This window comes from Hippocampus comes, unplaced genomic scaffold (assembly GCF_001891065.2).
Source record: "Hippocampus comes isolate QL1 unplaced genomic scaffold, H_comes_QL1_v1.1 scaffold311, whole genome shotgun sequence".
NCBI classification, from domain to species: domain Eukaryota; kingdom Metazoa; phylum Chordata; class Actinopteri; order Syngnathiformes; family Syngnathidae; genus Hippocampus; species Hippocampus comes.
Window position 1 is genome coordinate 68,530 of NW_017807099.1, and position 11,291 is coordinate 79,820.

At 39.8% G+C, this 11,291-nt stretch overlaps 1 protein-coding gene across 1 annotated transcript in view; it reads left to right on the forward strand.

Moving 5' to 3' along the window:
- LOC109508177 (casein kinase II subunit alpha) overlaps nt 1-7,335 on the forward strand; it is a 41,255-nt gene extending 33,920 nt beyond the window's left edge. The window contains exons 12-13 of the mRNA XM_019858055.1: nt 3,540-3,632; nt 6,487-7,335. Of these exons, the coding sequence (XP_019713614.1) occupies nt 3,540-3,632; nt 6,487-6,605 (212 nt within the window). The 3' untranslated portion in view covers nt 6,606-7,335. The remainder of the gene's footprint in view (nt 1-3,539; nt 3,633-6,486) is intronic.
- Nucleotides 7,336-11,291: the final 3,956 nt, after the last annotated feature.

Here is an 11,291-nt window from a genome sequence, read left to right on the forward strand (position 1 = left end):
TATATATATATATATATTAGAGCTGTCAAACGATTAAAATATTTAATTGTGATTAAATGCACACATGTCTTAGTTAACTCATAATTAATCGCAATTAATCACTTTTTGTTCTATTTTAATGCTCTCATCAACATGGAATCGTGGATCAGTTTTCTTTGTATAAAATATTTACTGAAACAACAATTTAGATATTCAGTTTTACATGAACATTTTTCACTTGGAGCGATTATTCACACATAATGTCTCACACAATGTTACTGTCCATCAACAACAGTGAAAAAACATTTTGTCACACAACAGCTCCTTTAACAGCTCTTTTTAGGGAATCAAAACAGAGCAATATAAAATTATAAAGTGCACATCTAAGGTAAACTAGTGCTCAGCCTATATTGGATTGCATACTTCGTTTTTCTCAAGTTTTCTTTGAACACAGCAGTCAGGCTATGTTGATTCTGTTGGTCCTTCTTGGGCGGAAGTCTCTATGGTTTTGTGTAGACATCATTTCGGATGACTACACTTCGTTCGAGGCACAACACTGGAGACGTTTTATTTTCAGTGTGGTCGCTACCACTGCACCGCTGAACTCTCAAAGTGCCTCAGCGCACCGTCACTGTCAGACGAACACAGGGAAGCTCCACCCCCTTTATTTATAGGGACAAGAAACACGGTACTCTTCCACACAAAATAGTTCCAAACAAGTAACAATCGCGTCAGTGGCATACATCGTATTCAACAGGCTACCTCCTCTTTATTCACCAGAGGCTCATCAACCTAGTCTCTTGTTTCTCTCCCGAAACAGTGTCTTCTCCCGCTTGGCGTACCTTCGCCTTCTCCGCTTCGTACAATTTCTGTACATACAGTCAAACCTCGGTTTTCGAACGTCTCTGTTCTCGACCAAATCGGTTTTTGACCAAAAATTTCGAGTTTTTTATGCCTTGGATTACAACCGAAAATCGGTCCTCTGTCAAACTGAGCGCACTTGACTCCTCTCGCCTCTCCTTTGACAAATGTCATGGCCAAAAAAATGCTGAAAACAGTCCACATCAGGTCCACACGACCAAACAACAAACACCATGTGACAAAACAAAAGACAAAACAACAAAAAAGCAAGGCTCTTGAAGAGCACTTGCCGACGGCTGCCTACGTGGGCACCATCTTGGAAGAAAAACTCATACAAATACAAACACAACAGTTAATGACATTCAGAAGCAAAGCACAGAAAACAAAAGTTGCTTCCAAAGAATACTAAAAGAACATACATTGACAACATTGAAACATATTAACAGAAAACATTTAAAACATTTAAGAGTAAAGAAATGAGTAGGATTCTATTAAAATAACTAAAAGAAAAAAAGATTTGAAGATAAAAATAATATCTTAATCAAAGGGGTGGGGAAAAGAGCAACATTTTTAACCTGGATATGAAAGCATTTACACTTCGGGATGACTTCACTTCTGTTGGCAGTTTATCACATTTTTGTGCAGCATAACAGGTAAATGCAGCTTCAGCATGTTTAATTTGAACTCTGAGCTCTACTAATTGACCAAAGTCCTTCTCTCTCAGAGCCCTACTGGACTTGTATTCAATCAGCGTTTCTTTCATGTATTCGGGACTCAAACCACTCAGAGATGTACGGTAGCAGCAGAATTTTAAAATCTTTTCTACTGAATGGGAGCCAGTGTGAAGCCTTTAGGACTGGAGTAATATGTTCTGATCTCTTTGTTCGAGTCAAAACCCAGCTGCAGCTCTTTGATGTCCATTTCGGAGATGATAATCAAGTCGACTAGCGATAAAAGCATGGCTACATTTGTCCTGGTCTGCTTGGAGCATGCAACCCTTCACTCTGGATGTTTTGTAGCTGGTAAAAGGCTATTTGTGTGATCAATTATATATAATTGCTGAATGTCAGGTCTTTGGTATTTAATACCACAGACTTCAGGTGTTTTTGAACAGCAGTCCTCTATTCTTTATTGTCTAAAACAATTACAATTACCTCTATTTTGTTTTAATTTAGCTGCATGTAATTTTCATTTGCTCTTGACGGTGACACAATGCATTAATTGAACTGCTGTCATTAGGGGGCATTGATAAATATAGTTGTGTGTCATCTGCATAACCATGGTTGCCAACATCGGCGTTCAGATGCATTTGAACCAAAGGTTATCCAGACTGAACAAAAGGGGTCCATGGACTGACCCTTGGGGAACCCCACATCATGGCCATTCGATCAGATTCAAAACTTATAATGATCTCGAACTAACTCCTTTTCTCCAAGTAAGACCTCAACAATACTGAAAATATGAGTGTGACAACATTTCTCCACATCACTGTAATACAGGGGTGCCCAAACTTTTTGGACCTCAGATCGACTTTTCGATCAACCAACCTCCCGGGATCGCCCCCTTACCGCGCACGCACGCATACGCACGCCATGATGAGAAACAGCCTGACACGGAGTCATGCAATGCGCCTTTGCAGCCTGTTAACTATTTAGCTAGCTCACACGTACCGTTTTAAAGCGCTTCCCTGGGCCCTCTAGATTCCTATTCTTTGCCCGTGCCCTCGGTGAATTGTACACGAAGCAAACTGAATGAGAATAATGACGATAAAAGATGAAGCGCAACAGCTCTGATCACAAGCTGCAATTGCAGACTGCTGAACAACTTCCGGTGACGTAGATCACGCGCCACCGTAGGTTAATGATTTACTTGCTTTATTTTTTTATTTTTAAAATATTTTTTCGTGAAAATGAGACTGATAGGATGATTGAGGGTGAGGGTGCAGCGTACATTAACACAAAAAATATATTACTAACATGTACAAAGACACACAAATGGTTATTTTTTTTCTTCTCCTCTACACCCCTCGGATACACTTGGGGCCTGTCCTAGATCTACCGGTCGATCAGGATCAACGTAATGGGCACCCCTGCTGTAATAGAATCACTGCAAGTTATCACAAATGTTTGATTTAAGTTGTTGCTGCTCAGGGTGGCCCAAACGGTTATTCTGTTTTGTGGGCAATCATTCTTTCACCCTGGGGTATGGACTGTAGGCTGGGATTAGTTCGTCCCTCCCTTCATTTAAAAACTGCATTTTCTGTTTACATTGTTTGATGATGGGAAACATTTAAGTGTGACAAACATGCCAAAAAATAAGAAATCAGGAAGGCGGTAAACACTGTTTCATACTACTGTAGGTGCAGACGAGTACCAGGGACCAGGATTGCACTTTCTGCACTTAAACCGTTACCAGTTCTTGTGGGGAAAACAAATGTACTTTCCAGTTGCTCTTTGGATCCCAGGATGCACTGGGGCATGCTGCGGCATTTTCCATCGTAAGGTTGTTAATCATTATTTAAGTGTGCCTGACACCTGGAATTGATTGAATGTGTCAAGTAACAGCCATGTTAAATATAAGTTGCACATTGTTAACACAAAACTATGAGTGTGACTCTGACTTCGCTCCTATCCAGCCTGTTTTTGAAGCCTCACTCTTCCAGCACACCTTTCTTACTATTATTTTTGTTGTTCCTTTAGTCCCGGTTGTTAAGGACCAGTCTCGTGGTGGAGTTGGAGTCGCCAACATACCCACTGGGAACCCAGTTGTTAGCACAGCCAGCATTATCACTGGTAAGAGCTCCCATTGGCCCCCCAACAATCATTTCAGTCTATTAGCTTGAATGAATTACATGGTTGAGTTGTTACTTATAACTTGTAAGATTTTTTTTTCTTGTGAAATCGAATTTAAACAGTATACCTGTGATGAGATTGCTTTTGAATTAATTGTCGAGTTACATATTATTCAGTTTTCTCATGGCCTCCAAATATCTTAATGACAATTTATTTCTGCGTACTTTGCTTCAAAACACCATATTGTTCATCGGAAAAAGATAATGCAACATACAGAACTGTCACCGGACAGTGACAAAATGTTTATTTACAGTATTATCTGCACTATAAGGTGCTTCGGATTATAAGGTATACATTCAATTAATGGCCTATTTTATAACTGTTTTCAAATATAGGGCACACTGTATTATAAGGCGCATAGAATGGTGGCTGCGGTTGCGCAATGCATACACTAGTTGGTGCTATGCTACAGGAATACCATACAATACAGCTTTATCAATACTGAGCCTCCACAAGTGCTCTAGCTGTAACAAAGCCATTAGAACTGGTCACAAACACGGACATGAAACATAAATACAAATGACGTTACAAAACAATAAATAAAAGACAAAAGTTATGAAGACAATTGATTCAACAAAAAGGCACACAAACCTCCTGGGCTCACATCCACAAGGGGCTAAATATCCATTTCATGAAGCACGTTAGATTTCCTTAGACAAATGTGCAATTTACTTTTATCATTCACATATATGCATTGCAACTGATCCCACTGATTGTACAAAGGCACAAAACTTTTAACAAGTAATTGGTCTTGAAAAATATAGTAATGCATTTTAAGATTAAAAGAGATTTATAAAGAAAAGAATTTTTAAACCATTTACACATGTGAATATAAAATCGAAATTTAATCCCTGCCGACACCTTACAAACTAAGGAGAGTGCTATTAAATGTGTAAAGACTAAAGTATTCGCATGTCGCGTCTCCTGTGTTAGGTCTGTCTCAGTGACAGGCTGATACTGCTGTTGTCTTCTTCTCTGATCAAAACAGTGCGTCCCCTAGCGGATACTCCATGAATTGCACCTTATTAAAAATATTTATTCCGTGTCTTTTATGCATTTTTCCACTTTTAAATGATCCCGCGGGCCTGATCGAGCGGCCTTGGGGGCCGGTTCCGGCCCGCGGGCCATATGTTTGACACCGCTGCTTTAGAAGTCTTGCTTGTCTCCTTCTTCCTTTATTTAGTCAGTCGTTAACTATGCTTTTTGTATTATCTTCGTTTCATTATGGCTGAGCAGAGCTCACAAAGTAGCTGTCTGAGTGTATGTTGGCAAATGCACATGTCAGTTAGTGTCGGGAAGAACCCTTTTCGAATACAATTGGTTCCTGCGAATAATCACAACAAGATGGCATAGGAACACTAACAGGGAAAGAACTCAATGGGGACTATAAAGAGACTGTGACACCACATTTAAAGCTCATCGGATTATAGGGCGCACTGTTGGATTTTGGGAAAATAGAATGCTTTTAGGTGCGCCATCTAATGTGGAAAATATGGTACTCATATCTTTGTTTCTTCCACTTTATCTTTGTGCCTTGGCAACGGAATTTCTGAGCCATCATATAGATAGGGAAACAGAGAAATACAGGGGCATCTCAATAAATTGGAATATCATTGAAAAACAAACTTCTGCACTCAGTTCAAAAAGTGAAATTCATAGATTCACTACACAAAGATGAAAGTCCTTTGGATTTTCCCGGAATTCTGGATTTTCAAATTTTCATGAAAGTTCCTCCGGAAAAATTGAGAAAAAAATTGCCTAAAATTAATCCGGATATTAGTTGACAACATTGAACGAACATGAGTTTGAGTTCGTTGTTTTGCTTGTAGCGACACCACTCGAGCGAAGCGCGCCTCAGCACTCGATAGTCCGCTTCTCTCTGCCGTGCGTGCGTCAGCGCGAACATGTACGCACGCGCGTCTTTTGGTTTCAACCAATCAGTGCCGACGCAACCGACGTCACAGATCAAAGAAGCTTTGATCTACGACAACAGCTAAGCTCGCGGAGACGACTCGACGCTCGAGGTCGGACAGACACGTTTTTCTGCTAATCTGTGTTTTTCCCTTTTTGTCCAAATTTTGCTTTCACGAGCATAGCCATATTGAGGCACTAACACTAGTAACAGTAACACCCCTCCCTTCGCATTCTCATGGTCTCGCCATATCTCGGAGATTTCAAAATTTCGGTGAGAACGGAAGCCACAAAGGGTGCACGTGTGCAAACAAAAGGCAGATTAATCATTGAATGTCAAGTATTTGAATAGCGTTTTGTGTAAACTAATTCATGCGTGATCTGCTTGGTATGGGCCCAGCATACAAACAGGTAGACAGGCAAGCTGACATACGTGCAATATACGCGAGTGTTGTATGTATATATAAATGTATATATAAATCAAAATATTTTCCGGAATTTTCAGGAAAGTCCACTTTCATCTCTGACTACACAAAGTAAAATTTTGAACTTAAAAAGAATCGTTATAGTGCAGCACGGCGGTCAACTGGTCCGATACCCCAGCTACAGAAACAATTTCTCGGGACATGGAATCTCACCTCTCTAACAGGGAAGGAGCCCGAGCAGGTGCGGAAGGCAAAGATGTCCCAATTAGACATAGTCAGACTCGCATCCAGACACAGCTTGGACTAACATTGCGATCCCAACTTATATAGGTTTTGCACGGCTTTTAGGAAATTGTGCTCTTGGCATAAAACCTGCAGCCTGCAGGTGGTTATCATGTGTTCCAGTGCATGTGCTGTTGTCTATTTGTTGTCAAACTGTAGCTCTGGCACTTCTCCAGGTATCTCTGCCTTGCCAGCTTCGACTGCCCTTGGTCCACTCACTGGCTCGCCTGTGCTGTCTGCCACCACCAATGCTCTGAGCTCTCCACTGCCCACTGCTGCCGGAGCCCCTCAGTGACCCCCTCATCAAATCCCGATGGAGACAGGTGCAACTCTACCAGCTCTCTACATCTTAAGTCTGCGTGGCTAAGCCTCATCAAAACCTTATGATTTTTGTTCTTCCTTGTCTCCTCCTCCTATCAGTTTAACATGCTCACGTGACATACGAAATGACTGTCCCGTGTAGATAAAACACACTGATATTCATTTCTCTAAATGCAGCAATGCATTCAAGGGGGAAACAGTGTAATCCATATTTGTTACGTTTTTTTGTTAGAATTATGTTGTACTTTAAGAAGTACGTTGGCAGAAGGCAAACAAGAGATATTTGCCCTCAGGACCAATAGGAGCACATCTTGATTAAACTTGTTTCGCTTCCAGAAACTCTGAACACATTGTGTGTCTGGTGCTGTTTTGTGCTCCAGATGCATGACACTACTGTCTGATTAGTATTTCAAAAACGTCCAGCCATACCAGCCAAAACATCGAGACCAAACCATCCTCGGAAACAAGACACTCTCACACTCTTCTGGCCCGCTGGATGCGGCCCAGTAGATGAGTAATTGATTTCTTGAGAAATGCTGCTTTGTAGTTCCTTGAAATACTTCAAGACCTAACCAAAGTTTTAATCTCATTAATTGGAAAGAATAGTGGAACAAACCAGGTTTGCTCCCAATAGATAAAGGTGTTTAAAAACTGGGGTTGTTTTTTTCTTCATGCAAATCATTTGCTCATTACCTGTGGAGAGAGAACACACAAAAAAGGGAAAGAGGGAGAGAGAAAGAGTCATGGCCAAAATAACTGTATCTGCAGTAGAGTTTTTTTGTTGTCCTGTAAATCAGGGGTCCCCAACCGCCGGTCCGCGGACCGGTACAGGTCCGCAGGGCATTTGGTACCGGGCCGCACAGAAAGAACTTGCCTTATTTCCGTTTTATTTATTTCGGAATACGAAATATGTTTTATTTTGAAAAATTACCGGATTCTCTGTTACATCCGTCTGTGTCACGCTTGACTCACGTCAAGGCACACTTCTCGGTCAGGTGACCGATGACGCTCATAAACAAAACGCTGAAGCCAGCAAAATGAGTAAAAAAGCTGCTTGGAGATGCAACAGCGACTAAAACAAAATTACGAAGTAGACTCGACATAAACCACACACTTGAGGTGTCATTGTCTCCTATTACCCCAAGATGAGACTGTCTGATTGCAGAAAATCAAGCTCGGGGCTGTGGTGAGTCGTCATTTTCATGCACTTTGAATTTGCATTGTATCGTATTTTGAAGGCATTAAACATTACCAGAGCGATAAGAGTGTTGCGACCAGATTAGACGCTCCTTGTGTTTATTATTATATTTCGAAAACACCACAGTTTTCATGCAGCTCATACCATATTATTTTGTTGTATTAATCCGCCACACCTTAAATGCCGGTCCCTGAAAATATTGTCTGACTTAAACCGGTCCGTGGGGCAAAAAAGGTTGGGGACCCCTGCTGTAAATCTTTGGATAATGTGGAGTTGTTGGTTGAGACAAAAATTGAATGCTTTTGAGCCCTTGTTACTGCACAGACAAGTAATCTTAAGACACTGGAGAAAATGCTGATGCAAATGTATAACGAACAAATCCATGTATCCAAAATGAAGAGTTTTATGCATGGCAAGGTGAGTAGTTTGCATTTAATGTTTTGTGGCCAGGCCTGCGATGAGTGAAAACGAATGGTTTAAGGTTGACAATGTGAGTATTCATAGCATTTTTATTCGATGAATCAATTCTTGACAGGTGAATGAAATGCTGTTAAATTTGGAGTAAAAATCAGCAGTTCACTGAAGTGTAGTGTGGCTCTGTGATTGGCCAATATTTGGATCTACAGCAATTTGTAATCCAAAGTCTGAATAGCACTTGAAGGACATCAATCTCCTGTGTTCTTGTGCCACAGTTTGAAAGACTAAGCTTTTGACCCTGCTGTACATCTTCTGTAAACATGGAAATGCAAAATAAATCAAAATGTGTACATTGAGTCCCGACACCACTGTATATACTGTATTTTTATGTCCTTATGTAGAAGACTAGTATTTGCAAATATTTGTGTAAATAAACAATTATTTATCAGTTACCTGGTGGTTTTGTCATCTTGAAGATTATTCGTGTCAAGTGTGCATCGTTCACATGCGCTAAAAGTTCTTTTTTTCCAGCTGGAATAAGGCAACCTGTTTATACTTCAAAATGTTTCATTTGATGTTAAGTCGAGATGGCTTTCTTGCTCATCTCATCTACTGTAGCTCTCTTTAGAAGTTTTCAACATTTTTGTACTTAAAATGAATATCAAAAATACATTTCGAATGAAAGTTGTAAAAGAAAACATCATCAATGCCAATTTATATATTGAAATGCTCTTTTCTGCTGTTTAATTTTTTTGGGTAAAAATGGTAAATATGCAGTTAGAGAGTTAACAATTTTATTTTGAACATGTATTCCAAAAATCAAGAAAATAATTACCGGTCCAGTAAAGGACACAAACGGAAATACAGTACATGCAAAAGAAAGATTACAAATGAAACACATGCAGGGTTTTTCCTGGCTCAAATCGAGGCAGATTTGGTACTATCCTGAACATGCGCCATAACATGCATGTATTTTGTAAATTGAGCTGACTCCCTTTCTTTACAGGAAAACAGTTATTAAGAGTTCCATCCGTATTGGATCTGTCAAAGTGAAGCAAACTGGGAAAATGACTCCTTCACTTGCTCTTTGGAGATGTATCATCAAGCAAAAACTAATAATCATTGATTTTGATTGCATGATGTCACGCTAGCTCAATTATTTTATATTACCTTCAGAATTACTGGCGAATACTTCAAGCCACAAACAATAAGGTGGATTGGCTGACATATTGCTTCGGGCCGGTTCAACAATATCTGCGACAGAATTTACAAGGGAAAGGAAAATAATGGATCTTCATTTTAGATTCCAAAGACTTTGTGGTTCCCGTGAATTTTGTATTAAATGGTTCAAATGGCTCGTCATTTGCCGACGCCAATATTATGAGTCCCTCCTGGATTGCCGTACAGGGACGCACTGTGACAGTCTCACCCCCTTGTAGGAATCGAAACATCGCTATGGCAAGCCATTTGAGCATTTATCCCAAATCCCTGATATCAGACATGAGTGTGTTACACTAGTTCGATCTTTTTCAGCACTAATTCGACACTCAGCCACACTAGTGACACACTTTGTCGAACTAGTTGCATACGAACTCCAACTAGTCATTCATTTTCAGCAACATGTTAACTTGTCAATCATGGATTATTCTAACATGTGAACTTGTGACCCGTGATTTCCTGCACTAGTAAACAAGTGCGAGCTGAAATACTCACTAGTTTACTAGTGGCAGAAAAAACAGTAGCTAGTTTACTAGTTAAAGCCCCTTGATGCCTTGATATCTAACTAGTGAGTGTCAAAAATGTTACTTGTTCACTGGTGATGCCCCAAATATACACTAGTTGCACTAGTGCGACATTTAATGTCGCACTAGTGCAACTAGTGAGGTCTAAAATGTTCACTAGTAGAACTAGTGGATGCCAACCTGCTCACTAGTAAGCTAGTTGCACAAAAAATAATGAGGAGGTGGGGCAGAAATGTGGCTGCAGGATTCCTATTGGATCTGCAGTTAAAATACACCAATCGGGATTCAGATTTTGTCATAATCACACCCACTTTATTTGCATGTTTTACACTAGTTTACAAGTTGTCCTGAGGATTTGCAGCTAGTTCACTAGAGGATGCTCATTATTGGTTACATGTCGACGAGTGAATCCAGAAATCCAAACTAGTAAACTAGTTGCAATCGATTTGACCTTACACGTTAACTAGACGGTTTCAAAATGTGAACATGTTCACTAGTCAATGTAGAGATATCCACGAGTTACACTAGTTGGGCTCATTTTCACTTTACTTGTTAACCAGTGATACACGTTTCCTCACTAGTAAACTAGTTGGGTTCAGAGTGACACACTAGTGAGCTAGTGACACAGATTTTCATATCACGAGTTAACTAGTGGAACGTATTTTGTCTCACTTGTCAGGCTCAATGCTGAACTTGTATAGACTTTGACTGAACATGTTTGACAAAACTGGGCACTCGGTGACGTGCACACATCTAGTTTACTAGTGAAATAATCACATTTGGCTAGTTTACATGTTTGACAGTAACAAAACTTTACAAGTTCACTAGTTGTGCACACATGTCAACTGGTAAGCAATTTTATTTAGCTAGTACGGGGGCTGCTAGTACGTGGGCTGCATGCAAATGAAGCAGGCGGGACAAGAATTTTGATTGGTCAATATTCAGACAATGAATATTCAGTCTTAAAGCTTTAACCCTTACACGCGCGGCTCGTAATACCTTAAGAAAGTACAGTAGTGATTTTATAAAAACCATTCATACTTTTGATTAATCTTTCTGTCTCTCTCTCTCTCTCTCTATCTATCTATCTATCTATCTGTCTATATATATGTTACAACAGAACAAATCTGAATAAAATATCAATATAATATATCAATTGCATTTTTAATATATTTTTGAAATGGTGAAGAGACTTTATGGACACCCTATATATATATATATATATATATATATATGTATATATAGAGAGAGAGAGAGAGAGAGAGAGAGAGAGAGAGAGAGAGAGAGAGAGAGAGAGAGAGAG